The 20778-nt window shown below is 35.9% G+C and overlaps 5 protein-coding genes across 8 annotated transcripts; 3 read left to right on the plus strand and 2 right to left on the minus strand.

Annotated features, from left to right (window-relative positions):
- The first annotated feature begins 211 nt into the window (after positions 1 to 211).
- Positions 212 to 6194, plus strand: LOC140771815 (glycosyltransferase BC10-like). The gene is made up of 11 exons (XM_073113567.1): positions 212 to 503; positions 1219 to 1732; positions 2269 to 2367; positions 2977 to 3077; positions 3159 to 3230; positions 3523 to 3613; positions 4109 to 4189; positions 4991 to 5050; positions 5146 to 5268; positions 5371 to 5409; positions 5837 to 6194. Exons 2-11 carry the CDS (start codon positions 1388 to 1390, stop codon positions 5963 to 5965), a joined length of 1140 nt encoding a protein of 379 aa, XP_072969668.1. The 5' UTR covers positions 212 to 503; positions 1219 to 1387; the 3' UTR covers positions 5966 to 6194.
- Positions 6195 to 6435: 241 nt separating this feature from the next.
- Positions 6436 to 8315, plus strand: LOC140771816 (probable plastid-lipid-associated protein 8, chloroplastic). The gene is made up of 4 exons (XM_073113568.1): positions 6436 to 6661; positions 6984 to 7107; positions 7446 to 7625; positions 7937 to 8315. Exons 1-4 carry the CDS (start codon positions 6464 to 6466, stop codon positions 8125 to 8127), a joined length of 693 nt encoding a protein of 230 aa, XP_072969669.1. The 5' UTR covers positions 6436 to 6463; the 3' UTR covers positions 8128 to 8315.
- A 931-nt stretch (positions 8316 to 9246) lies between these two features.
- Positions 9247 to 12132, plus strand: LOC140771817 (putative RNA methyltransferase At5g10620). 3 transcript variants are annotated; one of them, XR_012106219.1, is made up of 8 exons: positions 9247 to 9360; positions 9451 to 9482; positions 9729 to 9871; positions 10487 to 10553; positions 10693 to 10770; positions 10996 to 11141; positions 11564 to 11740; positions 11939 to 12132. XR_012106219.1 is itself a non-coding variant. In XM_073113569.1 (7 exons), exons 1-7 carry the CDS (start codon positions 9288 to 9290, stop codon positions 11601 to 11603), a joined length of 579 nt encoding a protein of 192 aa, XP_072969670.1. In that variant the 5' UTR covers positions 9247 to 9287; the 3' UTR covers positions 11604 to 12132. The 3 variants fall into 3 exon arrangements, 1 of the variants encoding a protein (XP_072969670.1); XR_012106220.1 differs by having other exon boundaries at positions 11564 to 11701; XM_073113569.1 differs by having other exon boundaries at positions 11564 to 12132.
- Positions 12133 to 12834: 702 nt separating this feature from the next.
- On the minus strand, positions 12835 to 16841 carry LOC140772595 (uncharacterized). 2 transcript variants are annotated; one of them, XM_073114740.1, is made up of 5 exons: positions 16694 to 16841; positions 15697 to 15920; positions 13870 to 14100; positions 13512 to 13645; positions 12835 to 13194 (listed from the first exon to the last, which is right to left on the minus strand). In XM_073114740.1, the coding sequence occupies exons 1-5, from the start codon at positions 16775 to 16777 to the stop codon at positions 12998 to 13000; spliced, it is 870 nt and encodes a 289-aa protein (XP_072970841.1). In that variant the 5' UTR covers positions 16778 to 16841; the 3' UTR covers positions 12835 to 12997. The 2 variants fall into 2 exon arrangements, with proteins under 2 accessions (XP_072970841.1, XP_072970842.1); XM_073114741.1 differs by having other exon boundaries at positions 12839 to 13194; positions 15697 to 15911.
- Positions 16842 to 18787: 1946 nt separating this feature from the next.
- On the minus strand, positions 18788 to 20622 carry LOC140772131 (diphthamide biosynthesis protein 3). Its single transcript, XM_073114042.1, has 2 exons — positions 20297 to 20622; positions 18788 to 19141 (listed from the first exon to the last, which is right to left on the minus strand). Exon 1 carries the CDS (start codon positions 20549 to 20551, stop codon positions 20306 to 20308), a length of 246 nt encoding a protein of 81 aa, XP_072970143.1. The 5' UTR covers positions 20552 to 20622; the 3' UTR covers positions 18788 to 19141; positions 20297 to 20305.
- Positions 20623 to 20778: the final 156 nt, after the last annotated feature.

Here is a 20778-nt window from a genome sequence, read left to right on the forward strand (position 1 = left end):
GAACCCAACAGCTTCACGAAAGGAGAGCTAACGGGTCGGATATGGTCAGGCCATTCGGGTCCACTAACGAGGATCCGACCCGGTGGATAAACGGGTTCCATAATTACCAGTAATCCCCTCAAAGCCTCACCAAATACCAACAAGCCACCTAAACATTCAAAACACGCACTCTCTCTCTCTCTCTCTCTCTGTCTCTCATTGGAAGAGAGTGAGAAGCGTGGAATAAAGATAAAGAAGAGTCAAAGCGAAGCGAAGCAAAAGCAAAGCGAAGTAGAGACTAGAGATAGCGCGCAAAGAAACTTATTAACAAATACATTAGTAAAGCAATCATACTATTCCTCTCTCTTCTCGAATACTCTTCCTTCTTCACCAGAGAGAGAGAGAGAGAGAGTAAGTGAGAGAGAGGTTTTATGTGTTCGTTTGCTTAGATATCTCTCCCCTCGACTCCTGCCCTAGGTGATCTTGCACAGCTCCAATCATCTTGGATCGCTCAGCTCTTAAAGGTGATGCTTTTCTTTCTCCACCGCACTTTGATGCGATCGAATGGTTATTTTATGGAAATTATGCATACTTAGTTTTTGGCAATCTTTTGTTGTGGTTAACTTTTTGTTGGATGTGATCCATGGTAAAAAGATGGTTTTTTTTTTAAGGTGCGACATTTTTGTCAATTTTTGTTTATCTTTGTTATCTGACATTAACTGAACTTTTGCTGGAATTTTGAGCGATAGAGTTTATTAAAGAAACAGCGGCTTACGGGTTCGTAATTTTGAGTGGTGGTTTCGGGTTAGAATGGACCTTTTATTAGTACAGAGTTTATTCAGAAGAATTGATGACTCGCGCAGGGATTAATTTAATCATCTGCTGATAGTTCTTTCTTGTCTGTCTATTCTTATTTGATTAAGCGTTTTAAAGTTGATCACCTACATTGGAAAGGAGCCATTTTGCTTGTAGGTGGTGAATTTTCTTGGACATGCATATTTTGGCTCGGATGGTAGTATTTATTTGTTCATACCTGTTTGTTTATTCATTTATTCATTAAAATATTTAAGTGTCCATTTATTTAAAAGGGTTGGCTGTAAGTTACTCTGATACTTTCATAACCTTGTAACTTGCTACATTATTACCTAACCTCTTTGTTACTTTCCTCCTAGATAAAGAAAAGACAGTTTTCAGTACTTGATATCTGATCAATGGATTTTTTTTATTCTGTTGTTACAGATTGATTAATACAGTGTATAACACCTGCAGCCTTTTCTCAGTGAGTTCTATCCATGTTTTAATGTTAGAAGTCTTTGGCCAAGCTGATTAAGGGAACAATGTAGCTGAGTCTTTTGTGATGAGGATAAGGAGATGAATCTTAAGGCGTCACAGCTAGGCAAATAATGATATGACAATCATGTCGCCACCACGCCAAAGGCCCACTTCAAGAAGACCTACGTGGATAATTATCGCAATATCTTTGGTCTGTGTCACACTACTGGGTGCTTATGTCTATCCTTCTCGGCGTAATCCAGATTGCTACTTTTTTGCTTCAAGTGTTTGCAGTCCTTTTAAGTACTGGCTTCCTGTGGTACCTTTACGAGAACTCACTGATGACGAGATTGCCTCTCATGTTGTCATTAGAGAAATTCTCACAATGCCATCAGTTCCATCAAAGAATGCAAAAATTGCTTTCCTGTTCTTGACTCTGGGTTCATTACCCTTTGAGAGATTGTGGGAGAAATTTTTTTTGGTAAGGGGTTAAATCTGCCCTTTAATTTTCTTTTCTGTGCTTGAGCTCTCTTTAGATAATATGTACTTATAAGGCACTTATTAGTTGCCTAGACTTTAGCAAGTGGAAATGCTATCTTTCACTCAGATATGAAATGAAACTAGTGGGTCATACATAGAAGTATAGAATACACTGTTACAGCTGTTATACCCCTTAGATGAAATCAGAAAAAAATTTAGTGACTTTATGATATTTTTAGTTGGCATTGAGGGACATATCATAGTGCTACTATTGATAACCTATTCATGCCATGATAAGTTGAGGGATATCAAAAGACTGAGTTTTGGTATAGTTGCTCGTGTGCCTAAAATAATAGATAGTTCACATATAAGAGTAGAGCTTGCATGGAAGACTCTTTCTCTTTGCACTATAAAAGATAATTGCTCCTTGTGCTGCACTCCTGAGCTCAGTAGTTCATGAAAATTCTCTGAAAGAAAGCATGAACATGCTCATCTAATCTTTTTACCTATTGGCATGCTTTGTTATTTATTTTGCAGGGCCACGAAGACTTTTTCTCCATATATGTACATGCATCAAGGGAAAAGCCTGTCCATGTTAGTCCTTTATTTGTTGGCCATGACATTCGCAGTGAGAAGGTACTATGCTTGTAGATAAGTTACTCTATTTTTAAAGATAACATATGAAGAATATGAGCGCGGATATTCTGTTGCTTGTTCATGGATACTTTATTGTCAATGCTTTAGTTAAGTCTTCATGCTGCAGAAGTATATTTTATTCATTCAACATGACAGTTCTTGGTCTGGTTGGCGATTATTGCAATAGTGAAGTAAAATTACAGTATGATCGGTTCCTCTCTTTAAACTATTAATCCAATAAGATGATCCTTTGTTGCAGGGTTTATTGCAGATTTTAGTTTTGTAATTCTTCTTCAATACTTTCTAAATCCCTGTGGTTAATCATGCTATCTGAGTTGGTAGATCTGCATATTGCCATTTGCAAGTTTGGTGAGAAAATGACATAGTAGTTATTGATTCATTGCATGTTCTCAAGATTCTATCTAGTTTTGAAATTCTATAAAGTAACAGAATGTTTTATTTGTAATAGATGGCACACTCACAAGCATTTGCATGAGAGAATTTTTGCATAAGATCATCAAATTCTAGCAGTTGATCATGTTTATTATATTTTAAGCATGGTCAATACTTGTGAGAAGTTATTATTGGAATAGAACTGTTATTATGCAGGTGACCTGGGGAAAAATTTCTATGGTTGATGCAGAGAAGAGGCTGTTGGCAAATGCACTCCAAGACAGTGACAATCAGCATTTTGTGTTGCTCTCTGACAGGTGCATAGTGAATCTGATATTGTTGCAGTTTTTTTTTTCTTGATTTACACATTGTACTAACTTTATCTGTTTGTATGACAGTTGTATTCCGCTGCATAATTTCAACTATGTGTATGATTACCTGATGGGTACGAATATCAGCTTTATTGACTGGTAAGATCAGTAGAAGTTAGATTTGCTTCTTTTTTCTCTATTATTCAAGGCTCTTTGTTTTGAGGATCTCTATTACTTAAGTCATGGAATATGTTTTTGATGTCATTCAACAAATTTTGGAGTTTGTTTACTGCACTTGCAAGTTCTCATAAATACATTAAATTCCACCAATCATCTGTGTGGCCTTTAATAATATCAAAATGTATTCTCTTTGCCTATTTTACAGTCTTCAACTCATTGATTAGATACTAATCATTTTCTTCTTGTTGATCTTGTGGTCTTTTTTTGTCAGTTTTCAGGATCCTGGACCACATGGAAATGGAAGGTACTCTCGTCAAATGCTGCCTGAGATTGCAGAGGTGGATTTCAGAAAGGGTGCGCAGGTAAATAGTCAGCTTTTTCCCTAGAAGTTTATGGAATGGTTACAATTATCTAGCTAAGAAAGACTGTCCTGCATCATGTTAAAGCTGTAAAGGATCACCTAGTAGGATATCCATACTGTGGTTACATGGTACATTCTTTAATAATCTATGACATTCATGAGAGAAGAATATGCTTTATCCTTTGCACTATTTGTACAACTTTCTTCTTGTATATATGTTTCTCCATGTTTAGGCCATCTTAAAACGATATAAGGCTTTTGTTGTTTCTTAATGAGAAAAAAGTTGCATATTGCTAATTTAGGAACTTCCTCAAAGTTGCATATTGCTTAGGCCATATTAAAATGACAAGGCTTTTCCTTAGTGAGAGAAAAACATGCCATTTTGCTAATTAGAAGCTTCTCCGGAGTCTTCTTTGTCAGGCTCTTTCTGTGTTCCTTTTCTATACCTGGCACAATAGTTTCATATGCACACTATTCAAGTTATGTAATTTTGCAGTGGTTCTCAGTCAAGAGGCAACATGCTTTGCTGATTCTGGCAGACAGTCTTTATTACACCAAGTTCAAGCTTTATTGCAAGGTAAATATATCAATATCTTTTCTACAAACAAATTTTACATTTTCTTAAACCTAGAGAAGTCAAATTTTATCTTCCAAAAGAAGTAAACAACTAGGTCTTAGTGGTCAAAAGCTGCATTAGAAGAGATAAAATGGGATATAATTCTACATCCTTGAACCATATAGTCTATACTATGTGTTCAACTCCTGAAATGGATCTCCATAAAGTGGAAATTTCCATAATGAACTGGAGGGAGAAAACAACTTTACTTCTTTTGGTATCCATCTTCATAGTTTTCCTGAGAATAAGTTTTAGCTCTCAAACAAGCTCACTCAAAAAGAAAACTAAAAAAGGTCGATGGAACATAGAAACAAAAGGTACAGCTCAAAACTTCCTCCTGCTATATTATTGCTTGTCTGCTGTAACTGCAGAATTTTTTAAGTCTAGCTAAACATTAGTATGGTAAAGTAATATACAGCTTGTTGCCTACAAGTTACTTCGACTGTATTTAATCTTCCATTAGTGTCACTGTTCCTTTTCATGTGCAGTTAGCATGCAAGGCCAGTCAGTTAACATCACTTATATCAAGTTAGCCTCTACAATTTTCATGTTTTGAATGTACCCAATAGATATATACCTTGATTACCTTCATTATCTGTGAGAGTGAGGGTCCCTTGTTTGCCAGTTCACCACACTCTGGTAGATGTTTCACATGTAAGGCTTAGTTACTCTCCATCTTTGCATGCAGAACCTGAATATTTTGAATGAAAATGGTTAACTGTATGACAAATGAGTGATGCTGCTTGACATTTTGTTACACAGGCAGGAATGGAAAGACGTAACTGCTATGCCGATGAGCACTATTTGCCAACACTTTTCCATGTCAGCACTTAAGATCTTTTGTAGCTTGGACATTACTCTGCTTTGTTTGTTTCACATGCCTCGCAATTTCATTAGCTTACATGTGCATCCTTCAGATGGTTGATCCAACTGGAATTGCCAATTGGTCAGTGACACATGTTGATTGGTCTGAAGGAAAGTGGCATCCGAAAGCTTATCGCGCTAAGGATGTCACATATGAACTCTTGAAGAATATAACGGTATGTTTTACTTTTCCTATCTTCCACTATAAATTTCTGAGTTTTAGCATTCTCCATCACGTGAAGTTGTACTACTGATTTTTGATGTGGATGTTATTGCAGTCTATCGATGAGAGTTTCCATGTTACAAGCAATAAAAAAGTAAGCTTCACTTTCCCTCTTATATGCCATTCTTGCCCTCTTATATTAGTGGCAGTTATATTTACTCTTTGCCTGGAACAACCGCTTCTATTCTAGTTGAAATTGACTATCAGTGAAACTACAATGGATAAATAAAGGTATACATTTTTTTAAGTGTTGCCTGCTATTTTGCAGAACTCTTCGATCAACGCCTTTCATTCTTCATGTGTTTTAGGATGAAATTTCTCAATTATTTTGACTTTGATATACATCATATAAAAGAAAAACTCATCCTAGGGTCTTGATACATATGATCTTGGAGAAGTGCTTATGGAACAATTAATAAGGACTTTCAGACCAGAACAAGTTTTAATTAGTAAAAAAAAAAATGAGGCATTTTTGTCGATATTTGAAAATGATTCTGTCTTTCTTTGTGCATTTGCCGCAGAGAGTGGTGATGCAGGCACCTTGTCTATGGAATGGGATGAAGAGACCATGCTATTTATTTGCCAGGAAATTTTATCCTGAAGCTCTTGATAATTTGATGTACTTATTCTCCAATTACACTGCTAGTTGAGTTATCCATACTACTTCTTCGAGTCCCCGCCGTCGATATCCAACCTACAATCTTCCAGTCTTTTTTGTTTCTGTTTTTGTTTTCCTTGGAAGGAAATCTTCAGTAATTATTTTGTGTTCCTATTTGTGTAAAACTATACGTTGTAAAAGAAAAGAAGTTTTGCACGAACTTTGAGGAAGATCAAACATAAGAAGCATGGAGTAATCACATTAGTCAGCAAAGACAATGAACTATTGTCACCTATTAACCTTTGCAATATAAAATTTATATACTATTTATATGCTTGCTTTAATATTCTCACTCAAATATCTTTCAGCTCATCCATGGAGTGCCATATTGTTTTTGGCATCAGAGTGGGCCCCACGAAAATCTAGTAAGCAGAATCCTATTGGTAGGAAATCTAAAATCCAATTTTTGCCGGCCCAGAATTAAACGTAAATTTAACCAGGAAAAAATAAAGTGACAAAAATAAAGAAAATCTAAAAAGCCACCCAAAAAATGGCATCTTCTTCCTCCCTCTCCCTCTTCTCTCCCAACCCCAAGCCCCAAGCCCTCACCTCCCTCCGCAAGGCCTCGCATCCGCCGTCCATTTCACTCCGATCCCACCGCTGCAGGCTCTCGGCCGTCCGTGCCTCGCTCGCGGCGGAGCCGGCGCTCAGGGCTCCCGACGACCTCGTGTCTTCGATTCTCTCAAAGGTGTCGCCTTTTCCTCTTTACTGGATTTTTTTCTTTCATTTTTGCACCTGCGTTATGTGTTTATACCAATTTACACCCTCTCTTTTCACTTTTTTTTTTAAATTATAGAAAAGAACGCTCCATCCGGTGTAATTTTTGGTTCTTTATTGAAAAGATATATATATAATGTTGAATTATAAATAGGGATAATTCAACCTAGACAATCTGTTGATCATTTCCATATAGGCCCCCTAAACCTCGGAAATGCTTATTTCGTTAGTTAGTTGATAGATTTTGTTTTTTTCTCCTTTTTTTAAGCTCATTGCTGTTGATCCACCCATAGGTGAAGGGAACTGATGGAGGTGTTTTGCTTTCCAAGGATGGACACAAAGAGGTAGCTGATGTAGCACTTCAATTGGCAAACTACTGTGTGAATGAACCGGTTAAGTGCCCTCTTATATTTGGAGGTAAATTCCAGGTTAATGCTTTCAAATGATGCTCCTAAGTGTTCATCTCTTATTGCTCTTGTAGAAGTACTATTGTTTTTTATTGAGTAAGAATCATCTTATAGTTAAAGAATCACATCATGTTCACTTTTGGTTGCGTAACAATGGAGTAGCAATGGCGCTCCTTTTGCGATAAAATTAGTGAAGATAGAACTTACTTGCCTCAAAGCTGTTTCACATACTATATTGTAGCTTTGCTGAAACTTGTTCTTGTTTTTTAAATTTTTGTCAGAACTTGAGAGCCATTTTATTTAGCTTTCTTTCACTTTTTCCGTCATTTTTGCATCGTATATCTACAGACTGGGATGTCATATATTGTTCGGTGCCCACATCACCTGGAGGAGGCTATCGCAGTGCCCTTGGCCGCCTTATCTTTAAAGCAAATGAAATGATTCAGGTTGTCGAAGCCCCAGACTCTGTAAGAAACAAAGTCGCCTTCTCTGTCTTTGGATTCCTCAACGGCGAAGTATCCTTGAAAGGTAACCTTTTGTAAATTCATAGGCAGAGAGACTTTTCTGCTATTCCACTACTTGTTTGTTCTTCTCTGTCACCTCTGAGTGGTTACAAATCTTATTCACTGGTACATAAAGATGCATGATGTGTATATAGAAAACTATTTAAAGGTTTCAGATTGTTAGTACATTATCATCAAACTTTTTTAGTTTCCATATCAGGGGCTAATCAAGCTAGTACATCATCAAGCTTGATTTGGATTTCACAATTGAATAGCTGCTAACGGTGCGAATATTTGTGCTATTAGCTGAACTGGAGTTGTTGATGGCTTATGCAGGTAAACTGAAAGTACTCGACGACAAATGGATTCAGGTCATATTTGAACCTCCTGAATTGAAGATTGGATCACTGGGGTTCCAGTATGGCGGCGAGAGTGAGGTTAAGCTGGAGATCACATACGTTGATGAGAGAATCAGATTAGGCAAAGGTTCAAGAGGTTCTCTTTTCGTGTTCCTAAGACGAGGATGATAGCTTATACTGCTTATACTGCTCGTCGTTTTGAGGTCGAAGAGCGTGTGCCATGTTGTATGCTTTCCACGTATCTGTAACTTATTCTTGTCTGAAGGAATGCTTCATCTGGTGAGTGCATCGATGGTGTGAAAGTTCTAGAATTCATGCTGCATAATGGAATACCTCCTCTTTTATATGGATTTGGATATACTGTTTAAAGACACAAGCAGAGGTAGTTTGCTGAAGCTTTGATCCACGACGTCTTTTGTGCATGATTAGTTTCTTCCTCTGAATGGAATCCGCGCGAAAATTAAAGCAAACATGCTCCACAATGAACTCGGCGACGCAATGCTCCCACTGGCCGAGTCTGACCGTATCCCAAAGACGGCAGGATGAGGTGGTGCGTCGCCGGCTTTATCGCAAGTTGGGAGTGTGAGGATCAACTATGAATTGGAACGGTGTTTCATTTACCACCCTATATTATATGTTTATTATGTTTACATCCTGTTTTTCACTTTAATCCAAAGAATTAATTGGATAACTCTAATCATACTATTTTCTTGCAAAACTCATCACTTAAGATACTACCTATAATTACCTAAAATTCCTCTAATAAAAAATCACTAAGCACTATTTTATTAGTCTATCTTTTATTATTTATTATCTGAAATTTTAATATAACACCCGCTTGGGTTTAAATAAGGTTATAGTTCTCTGCTAATATAATTTTGTAAGCTAATATTATTTTATACTAAAATCATGTTAGTGTCATCTTATTTCCTCCTAGTTAAACCAGTATAACAGCAAAGTAAACTACTAATTTGACATTAAAGTCTCTTTCCTCGCAGGCTAAAACTAATTTGCTCACTTAATATAAAATATCTTCTAAATCCTCTTCTTATTCTATTTTAAAAGCAATAATAACACTACTAACTCTGTTTATAATCAAATTAGAATTTAGGATACCGTAGTTAAGATTAAGAAATGAGAGTAGATTAACCGAGTTTTGCAGCTAAACCTATCCAGTGTTTTTGCATGTGTTAATGGAAAAATAAGTAAAGGTCGAATTAAATATAGTGAAAAGGCAGGGTGTAAAGTGTAAAATGGCGTAAACATGCGTTAAATGAAAAATCTCTCTCTCTCTCTCTCTCTCTCTCTCTCTCTCTCTCTCTCTCTCCATGGCGCTCTCATGGTGCCACTGCGACGCCCATCTCTCTCTCAACAAGAAAGCCGCAGCTCCTCCGTCTCTGGGTGAAGATTCACTCGCCTCCTCCACTTCGCTTATTTCTCGCTCCAGTCGAAATCTCTAAACCCATCGCCTTTTTCATTTCCTTTTTGCAGATAGAAGATCCAAATACTCGGGCCAATCCATCGTAAGCTAAACTTTTCTCTTATTTCTAACGAATTTATTTGATTTTTCACACACTATCCATTCTGGGTTCTTCAAATCTGACTCTAATTTTATCACCCAACTAGAAATTAGCTAAATTTTAGTCAATGGGAGCTTTATCTTTAGTAAAAATTCAATCTTGGTTAGTAATATATCAACTGACCTATGTAAATTAGGTTTGTTTGGAAAAATATTTAAATTAATCTAAAAGCACTCGATCATGTTGTAGAGATCGATACCTATGCGCATTCTAACAGTTGGGAAGAAGAGGTCGCAAGGGATTCAACTCCTAGTTGAAGAGTACAAGGAGAAGATCAAGTACTATTGCAGCATTGAGGACATTCTTATCAGATCTAATCCAAAAATTACAAGGTAGGACTTTATTCTTGTTCGTCGCTTTCTTTGTGAATCTTATACCAAAACTGTAAAAAGTAATAACTATGAACTCCAAAAAGTAATAACCACGAACTACAAAAGTAATAACTGCAAACTATAAAAGTAATCACTTTGAATGTATTACGTAAACATTATATTTTCCTCTTTGTTTGGACTTTGGACGAAGAAAAAGAGAATTTTTAATTAATATAGAGTACTTACATATGTAATCAATTGTTCATTTTAGAGAAAAGAAAAGTTTATATTATTATAGAAAACCAATATGTCCAATCGAGTGTAAGATACATTTGTTGCAGCTAATAAATAACCTGTACGACTCTCTTTTTCATATGGGTCAAGGGCAATGTAGGAAGAAAATAGTAGAATAGGCCTATCATGCAAAAATTAAAAATAAAGTGTGTTCTTGCCTTTTTGGTGCAAATCATCTACATATATTTGACACCCAAAACAGTATTTTCAGAAAATGTCTCCAGGCCAAACAGTGAAACACTTGGTTGGTTTAACTTGTCAATGATAAGCTGAATAGAAGCCAACTTACTTAACAAAAAAATGACCATGTCACTATTTTTGATGTTTTGGTGTTTGAAGCAGTGATGTGAAGGCCCAGATTGAAGCAGAGGACACGGTTATGATGCAACAGATCAAGCCTGAAGACTTGGTATTATCTCACAGCCTCTTCATTGCGATTTAACATTACACATCATATCTTCATCTCTCTGCATGTAGATTAATTGCAGGTAGCTCTTCCAGTTTGCTCAAATTCACTCATCTCTTTTATTCTGAATATGTTTTCTTAGGTTGTTATGTTGGATGAGAACGGAAAAGATATTGTATCTGAGCAAATGGCTGATTTGGTAGGAGATGCTGGGAGCACTGTATGTACTCATCTTTGATTTAATGCTACTATGCATTAAATATCTCTAGATGCTTACAATGAAACCGTTAAAAACTTAAAAATCAAATTTTATTCACATGATATATGACATATTCAGTATTGTCCTTTTTTTCCTTACATTTGTATTTCCTAATTGCTTATACATTGTTAGACCTGAAGTGATCTTGTCTGCTATCAGTCTCTCATGTGACACTGAAATTTTTAGGGATCATCAAGGATTACATTTTGTATCGGTGGTCCATATGGTCATGGATCGCAAGTGCGTGAGCGTGCTGATGTGACAATTAGACTGTCATCTATGGTTTTGAACCACCAGGTTGCTTTAGTAGTCCTACTGGAGCAACTTTATAGGTATGATGCATATTTATCTAGATTTGCAAGTTTGGTTTATACCTATGTGAACATCATATTTGTCGTGAAAAAAAAAAGTATAGAAAATTGTTGCATCTTGTTGTGCAGAATGTTGTATGGAATAGGACCTGCAACTCCATGTAGGAACCATACTAAATGTATGTAACTAATGAAATTAATTTCTGTCAGCTTAATCTTGTATGTAGCTACTAAAAAGCCAGCTCTTGGGATGGCAGCTGAAGCATGAATATGCTACAATTTCTTTCAATATCTTCAATTGTACCAGTAGCTAATATGATGAGATAAAGCGTTTTATCTATGACCATTCTGTGATAGAGTTTCTTAGCAGGAACTTCATCTTGTGTGTCACTCTTTAGTCCTACCATAAGTGGATCATCAAAGTTCTTTACATATTTTTACAGGGCATGGACTATAATTAAAGGGCAAAAGTACCATCACTGATACAGCTTATGACAGTCTTCTTGTTATAAGTTTCAGACACATCCAAGTTCAAGTTTCACGGCTAGCCCATCGTCCTTCCTCATTTGCTAGCTTCACAGGTATCACGTTTTGTGGCAGAGAACTTGACACTGCTTGGGGTATTATTTCTCCACCCTTCAAATGTACCGTCTTGTGGAATTGGAACCTTACAAGTGAAATATTTTACCATCATATCATTTTAATGCAGTCGGTCCTTTTTACTGTCAAAATTCAATCATGATAAAATGCATAGAAAGTAGCTAAAGAATCATCCTATCAAATATTAACTTAATTTTTCTTTTTCAATTTTCATGCAGGATGAGAACTCTGCTATGATAACCAAATCTCGTTGTATATGACATATTTACTTGGTCCTGATTCCTGCCTGCCTGCCTGTAGCTTGTTCCAATCATCCAGAGAAGCAGAGGCATGCAGCAATATATCACTATTCCAACAAATCAAAGTGTCTTTTGTCAAGAATGTCTGCTTATGATATGATAATTACTTCCAATTAGATATTCTTTGGATGAATGCTATTTCTTTCATGTCTCCACGCAAATGCTGAGCTGATAAGATGCAGTGAGGACAGTGAGGATGGTAGGATACTGAGTGTAGCCATGATGGGATCTCTTTTGACACCAAAAGAATCTTCTTTTTTTTCCCCTTCTGAGGAGCATTTCTTAGGGCAAGAGCATAGTGGAAAGCTCTGCCTTTTGTTTTAAAATAACCTTAGTTCAAAATCTGAAAGACAAATCTCCAAATTTGTGCAATAGTTTAGACATTTGTTTACAGGGAAATTTAGTATTTCTCGTAGACGGGTTCTCAAAGCATTGGTTAAATTGTTAATTTGGATATTATTATCTGAATAAATGTTATATATATATAGGTGGATTCATTATTTTTAAACCTAAACCTTGATATTCAAGATATTTAACACAATAAATGATAAAATAGTATGTAAATAGCTATATTCCTAGAATCCTTTTGACCTTCAAACCCCCTACTTTCTTTATATGCTTCCCCAACATTACTAGGTTCAAATCTTATCCCTGTTTCTCAGAGAAAAAAATAATTACTAGGTTTACACCATTGCAGTTTATACTGGCTAAACAGTCTCCACAGAGAAGGAATGCAGAGTAACACTTACAAAGACTTAATACACAAGGATGCATCAAAACAAAAGATTTTTAGCTAATGGTAGTGTGAGCCGAATTAAAGAGAACGAGTAGCCAAAAGAAATCAATATAACTCCACATTTGTCGGGAAAAAATCAACACTGTTATTAGACTCAATTCCTTTATCGGTTTATCATTTGTATGTTATGGTAAACGGTTACAATGCTTGGGATTGCCAACCATAGCTTATGAAGAGGAAACCTAATCTTGGTGTTGGAATCCCGGAAGAAGAGATGTCACGAACCCAACAATAAACACCTGGATCTCTTTTACAATGCCCCACCAATTAATTCCATTCCCTCCCACTGGTCCTGCATGGTTCTCGTCAGGGGCTTCTGGTTGTTCCTGATTTTCTCTAGCCTGGTTTTGATCTTGGTTCTCGGCTACAGGATTTTCCTCTGCAAATGATTCGGTGTCATTGTCAGTAAGAACTGATAATATAATTTATCATGGTGTTTAATTTGTGAAACATGGTGCAAGGCCTGTGTGGTAATGAGAAAATTTGAGTACAATAAGATAAATATTAACATAGATAAGTTATATCTAGCATATGATGGCATGTGTGAGCCTATAACAGATGGCAGCAGCACAGTTTAAAAATGGCTCATCCATATGATTGATCCCACGAAAAGTATCGCTATTATTGTAATATAGTAGTAGACAATGCCCAATATATACTAGTTGCTACATGGAAACATTCTAAAGATAGTGATACCTGGTCGTGGATCATTCCCATTATTAGGGGCAACCGGAGGGTGGTTCTCTATCCGAACAGGAGGTTGCTGTGGAGGAGGGGCTCCTGCTCGCCGAATCAATCTTAAAAGTGGAGCAAGGGCACCAGTCTGATATCTGTGAAATGAGGTAGGACAAAAGGGCGTGAAAAACAGAAAGTGGCAGACGCAAGAATAAGCAATGTTAATACAGTAGAAAACTGGCTGTTTCAGAGAAACAAATAAGCTACGGATTTACTCAAATTAGTAGTACTAGCATTGTGCATCCATGTGTGTGTCCATAGTTTTAGCAAACCAAATCTAATCTAACTGAAATGAATCAATAAAAAAGGTTTTGCTCACAAATAAACCAGCATGGCAAACATCACGAGAAGGATTAGTTTTTGGTTTGATCCTTCCTGGCTGAGCAGAAAAACTATAGCTGCCAACTTTATGATCAGTCCCAGGTCCAGCTGAAATGCAAACTGGAATCTCCTCACAATTACTTGTCTTGGAGGACCATGTTGCTGCCTTGCCTCCTGCACCTGCCCCTGCCCCTGCCCTTCACCAGCCACTCCTCCAGAACTTTCCCTACTGAATTTTAAAAGAAAAAAAAGGTAGGAACTAAGAAAGAGATGCAGAAAATGATCACCTTGTATCACATCTATCGGCATGCTTCTATTAAATAAAACTGGGAAATTTCAAATGTGCAGGACAATATTCACTAGGTGTTGTATTCCTAGGGGAAATAATTTTATGTAGAAATATCTGGAACATTTCAATTTGTTACCAATCATTTATTCAATCAATCAGACAAAATAAATTTCAAGAAAATGAAGAATAAACAGATTAAACCAAAATGACTCCCCAGGCATCTAGAATCTACAAGACATACACATAAATCATAAAGATTTTCTTCACAAATGTCAATTTTATAAGGGCTGACCACATTTTTGGTATAAATAACTAAGAACTTAATCATTCTATGGAAAATCGCATCAAAGTTCCCTAACCTCAACATTGACTATCGATTTTGCAAGCATTGCAATATCAGTTTTATTGCTGATAGCTACCCATATTCCAAAAGGTCTATATTTTACAGAAAAGGTTCATGGCAATGGTCAAGAAGATGACACAAAAAGAGATCAATGCACCTAAGAAGACAATATGGACTGATAGGCCAAGTTTTCATGAAGCCTAAAAAGATTATATTCCAAAAAAAGGCTAAAAGAATTGTCAAAGTTCTATTTGAATCTTTAGATAGAACACACTTTGCATAATCAACCGATAACGTCTTAGTCACTAGTACATAAAACATTTACATCCACCTGTCATATAAAAGTTGGTGACATTCATATTTCCTTTTCATTCCTATTGGAAACTGCAAGATCCAATATCACCTCCAATGTAGCTCCTGCATGTGACAGATCTATTTTGCTTGTATATTCTTTCATAAGCTTCTAGACATAGAAAGAGAACCTCTTTTATGATATAGGAAGAAACAAATGTGCCCGGAGGCCCCTGAGGGCCTGGATATCGCAACTGCCTTTTAGCATATTGCTTGTACTTAAATCTAGAACTTCTTGAACACATGTATATATATCTAGAATTCTATTCAAACAAAAACAAAGCAGTAAGAACAATCAAGTTTAATCAAGAATCCTTTTGTTCAACATATTGGTAGCTGTCACCTTCCCAAAGATACTAGTTAAAAAGAACGATATCAAGGAACCAAAGAAACTTCTAGTACTTAGAAAGTTAAAACAACAAAAAGAATGTTTTCCTCTTGCCACTCTTACTCAAAATTTCATGGTGTAGACGAGAGCAGCAATTCACTCTCATGGATAACAAGCCATTCCTTTAAACCACCATTTTTCCAGGACCCTCAGTAAAAATCTTATCGTGTTTCTCTACTGAAGACCCTAAATAAACAGCCAAGACCAGCACTTATCTTATGACAAGCTAAAATATTTTCAACACCATCCAACTTTGACCTTTCCTTGAGATATGATACCAATATCTTAGAAATTAATCTTCAATCACGAAGATGGTCATGCCTTTTCCTCACAAAATGTTGTCTATACGTGGAACACTGTATCAAAGATTTTCCACGGACTAAATCCAACCTACCTAAGAAACAGAAACAAAGTGAAACAATCAAAATTCATAAAATTGAAAATGAAAACTTACGTGGGAATCTTATAAGTCAGAGGAATAAGAGTATTTGGAGGATAGCCGGACATCGGTCCCATGTACGGATTACATGGAATGGCATAAATTCCTGGACCCTGCTCATGCTCTTCTGGGTTTTGAAGAACCATTCCCGGAAAGATTGGAGGGTAGATAATGGGGAACATGGAGCAAGCAGCATTCTGAGACTGCTGGAAACCTGACATATTCATCACCTGCATTACCTACTATATATCAGAGATCAAACCATAGAGGCCCTGAGAGATTTCTTAAGAACATTTGACACTTTCACCATTTTCTTGAAACTTGCAACATCTTTCTAGTTCATTTAACTTTTCTAACAACAAAAAGGAAGAGTTGTAGTTCTAATGTCATAGAGCAAATACTTCTGATGAGAAATTAGAAAGAAAATAAAAAAACAACTTAAGCACAGAAACAAAAACATACCAAGATATAAACATTCAAAACAAAATGAAGGAAATAAAAAAAATAAAAATAAAAAAGAAAAGATTTAAAGGAAAGTATGAGAAACAAATCAGGTGAGGCTCAAACTTCTTCTTTTTTTCGGTTCCAAAATGCGTTTCTATTCGGCCCTGCAAATATACCCACTTTGCACTCCAGGAAGCATATTAGAACATATGGAAGCCACCTCGTTTCATCATAAACGTCTAAAGCACACAAAAACAAGTCCAAGAATCAAACTCAATAGTACAACCCAAAAGCCCCTGACCTTTAAGTCCCAATCACCTAAAATATCATCTTACAAGAACCAAATCAAACCACCGAAATGCACTAATGAGGAAAACCATCAAATTTTCTTGAAACTTATCAAAACCTAGTAGAATTAACAACAAAAAAACGAAAAAAGATTTGATCTTTCGAATTCCCCAAAAAAAACCCAGAAAACGATTAAACGAGATCAAATCACAGCGGGCGAATAGAGCGAATTCGATAATATGGCAAGAGAATCGGAGGGAGTTAATAGGTGGAAACTCACCTGAGATGTCCCAATTGCATAGCCGGGACCCGTCGGATCTGGCTGAGAGGGTTTCGAGGGGTGGGTTTGGGTTTCTTCCGCCATTAGCGTAGTGGGGGAAGCTTTGGTCAATTGGGAGAGACCGGAGTAGCCCGATGTTATGTAACAATAACTCTCTACTAAGACGATAAAAAGGAAAATACCGGAAAATAAATACCCTGGAATTTAAAGCCTTTAGAGAAACAAATTATTTTTACGTTGGTAAAATGATTCAATAATAATTATTAATTTCTCTCTTTTAATTAAAACTAAATAATATTAAATAAAACTTATCAGAAGTGCGGATCTTATAAATTAAAAGTACTAATCACTTTCTAAATTATAAGACTTAACTATTTATTTTTTAATAAAAAAATAAAAATAACAATAAATTGATAGAAGTTGATACTCTTTCTTTTAAAGATAGCAATATGAAAATACTTAAATTTTAATTTTTTTAATTGGTTATCTACATATGTAAAATATCTTATATACCATTTAATTTCTCAATAAATAAAAATTATTCTTAATATGGAATCACTGCTCAATTAGTAGAATTCTATTATTTAAAGCATTGAGAAAAAACCCTAGTATAATTTTATTTCTCATCACTTTGATTGATAGATTATTTATATTTATTTGCTCATCAATAAATTTATTCTAAAATAAGCCTTCTTATTCCGGTGTAGTAACTAAATAACATCTTATCTTATTCTAAATCTGGTATAGTAATTCACCATTCTCTCTCATCTTATTACATACAACTTTTAAAATTTAATTTAATAATAATCTATAATAATTTATAATTACTACTTTACCTCTAGATTAGATAATATTTGATTACACATCGTCGAGATTCTCTCTATCCACTATCTCTTCTATTAAATATCGATAATCTTAGCTACAACTTTGATTTTCTCTCTCATCTATCTCTTCTTTTAATATTAGTCATCTCGCCTATAGTTGAGATTTTTTTTTTCCGAACTAGTAAATTCTGTAAAAATAAAAATAAAATATATTAACCCTGCACACTTTTTTTACAATGTGGGCTTATAACCTCACAATACATTATAGTATCAGTTGATAACTTCGCATTACACCGCAATGTGAACTTATAATCCTGTATTAATCCGCAATGCCTATTTATTTTCTTTAGTGATTATTTTATATTAAGTGCAAACTTATAACCCCGTATTATGTTGTAGGGTGAGCTTATAGCCTGCGGTGCCTCTTTATCTAGTACGTAATTATTTTATATAAAGAGTGCAAAGTTATTTTGTCACAACGTGGACTTGTAACTTTATATTACCCACAGTATATAGTTATTAGAGATATAAAGTATTTTAAGTCATCAATCCTCAACACAAATTTATAATTCTTCACTATTTAAATATCAACTTTATGTCTTAATATATAATTATTACTCCTTATATTGGTATTAAACTAAATAATGTAATAGCTTATACTAGTGTCAGCCCTCTTCTTAAGATATCAAAAATTAGAAAGCATAGAGATCAAAGGAGACCTTGCACCACATTTGGATGTAGAGAAGAGGTTTTCCATTGTATAATAGACCTCTTCCCTGATAATATTCACATAGATTGCTGTCAAAATATAAACAAGGAACAACTGAACAAGACAGGGCAAGTTTTCAGTCTTCTGCACTGGCATGCTCTCTAGGCATTCCAAACAAGGATGACTGCACTGGATAGACATGAAGAAGAAAAATGCAAGAATAGCAATGCTACAAATTTGGTAGATTATGCATTGGAGAAATCCACAAAATAGGAAGACTAGATTAGCCTTCAGTTATCTTGAAATGAATTCTAGCTGACAAACTGAATTAACCATCAATTATTGGGAATAATACTATAATACAATGAAGTGCAGGAATCAACTTTGTAACATTGCCACGAGTTTGCTCATTTCCTTCTATTCTTTTGTCTTCTCCAAAAAGTCTCCTAACCAATCAAGCTGATATTTGGAGAGCAATAATAAGACGCAACAAGACCATGTCTGCTAATACAAAGCGCAAGTTAACATAACAACCAAATGAAAGGTAACAATTCTTGAGAGTTGCAAAATTGTGAACTCTACCATAAACATGGGGCAAACTACTGACAATAAGCTGTAACTATTACATGATCAAAAGAAAAACTCACAATGCAACAAAAGAGAATAAAGCAAAAATTTCTCAAGACACTACTAAGATTTCTCAAAGACAATTGAGAATATGAATATCATCTACAAAATGACTCTTTCCTAGTGTACATTCCTCTGTATAAGAAAACATAAGTGGAATAATTTGTTATTAGATGAATTCCATTTGAAACTTCTGCAGTTAAGATTTCGCAACCGTCTTAAGTTGAAAACCAGCATGTCTGCACCATATTCAGCACAAGCCACATGCAGTTGACAGTTAGCTCCATCCTGCAACAATAGATTGGTCAGTTTCAGAGATATATTCCGTCACATGTTCAGAAGCGATAAGCTTGAAGTGCATGAAAGCATACACTTTTTCTCTATTTTGTCCTCCTCAGTATTACTGCGATGCAAAAGGTTCAAGGATATAAATTATTTTGGCAACCAATATCTCATGGTATCAGTCGTCTCCTTATGATCAAAATGGTTTCAACTCTTTCCTACATTCTCTCTTTTATCAAGTCTCATTTACAAAGGTACACCAAGTATTTTATAAAGAAGAAGCAGATATAAAAATTTGTTTGTTTCAACTATAGATGTCTCCATTCCAAATTCAGATCAGAGTGAGTATATCTTTATGATGGAAATGAACATCCTTTTTTTCTCCCTCAGAGTCACAGACTAAATGTGTTCTACACACCAGATTATATCATCATCCCATTTAAAAATTCAAGATGTGGTTGATCAGTGGAAAACCTTGCATAAAGATGAAAGGGACAAGGATTGAGACTAATAATAAATAATAATCAATACTCATCTTCTTCACGATGTGGATATGTGAGAGTGGTTTCAGATCCAACAGATAACATCAAACAGTCAGACAGAAATGCAAATAATTTACCTCACAACAGGAATTATAGTGCAGGTTAATGAGAATAAGGACTCTCCTACTCCTGTACAATGGTCAACATATTATGCCCTACTTGCACATGAAATAAGCTACTGAAACTATGATTCTACTGTCATAATTATATCTCAATATCTCATAACTACTATGTCATGGATGAAGAAGTTTCAAAAGAAACTGACCATGCCTAACTCTTAGGAGAAGTTTGTCCTGCTTAGAAGTTTCAACAACTTATTAATCCTAACCCTACGCATTACATAGAAAAACTAAAAATAGGCATTTCAGTTAAGAAGCACTAATAGAACAAAACAAGTCGAAAATAATTCTAACCATCACAAACTACGCATAACAACAGTCGTAATTAATAAATAAAAGACCCAGATTATAATCATACATTGAAAGAGAGAGAGCAAACTTTATCAGATCAAAGGCCCAAAACACACACACACAATCCATCTTTTAAGAAGAGAAATCCCCACTCGTAACCAAAACAATCAACAGCAGCACGACAGAGAGAGGGAAATCAAAGCCCTAACCAGATCGCTTCAGGCGACCGCGATGGGCCGGGGCGAGGGCTTCTTCTGGAGAGGCGGCTTCTTATCGGCGAAGTCCTCAGGGTTGTAGACGACGGTAATGAAGAGGGAGCAAGAGGGGCACCGGGCAATCTCCTCCCCGGCGCGGAGGTCCTCCTTCGTGATCTGGAAGAGGTCCCCGCAGGGGCAAGGGTACGTGAAGGCCTGGAGTTCCTCACTCCACTCCATGTCCTCAATCTCCACCTCGTCGTACGACATCGTCTCCTTCCTCGATTCTCTCCTCTCCCTCAAATTCGATCGCCGCCGCGGAGAGAGCACGTAAAAGAGGTGAATTTTAGAGGAGGATATATATACAAGAGAAATGTAGAATATTAATCAGAGAAGGGCAAAAGCGGTGATCGGATCTAAGTTATTTCGGGTCAACTCCGTATTCGTATATTAGCGTATCGGTTCCGGGCGGATCTATATCCGACCCGACAACTCTT

This window comes from Typha angustifolia, chromosome 12 (assembly GCF_048772165.1).
Source record: "Typha angustifolia cultivar Huaian chromosome 12, ASM4877216v1, whole genome shotgun sequence".
Lineage (NCBI taxonomy): Eukaryota > Viridiplantae > Streptophyta > Magnoliopsida > Poales > Typhaceae > Typha > Typha angustifolia.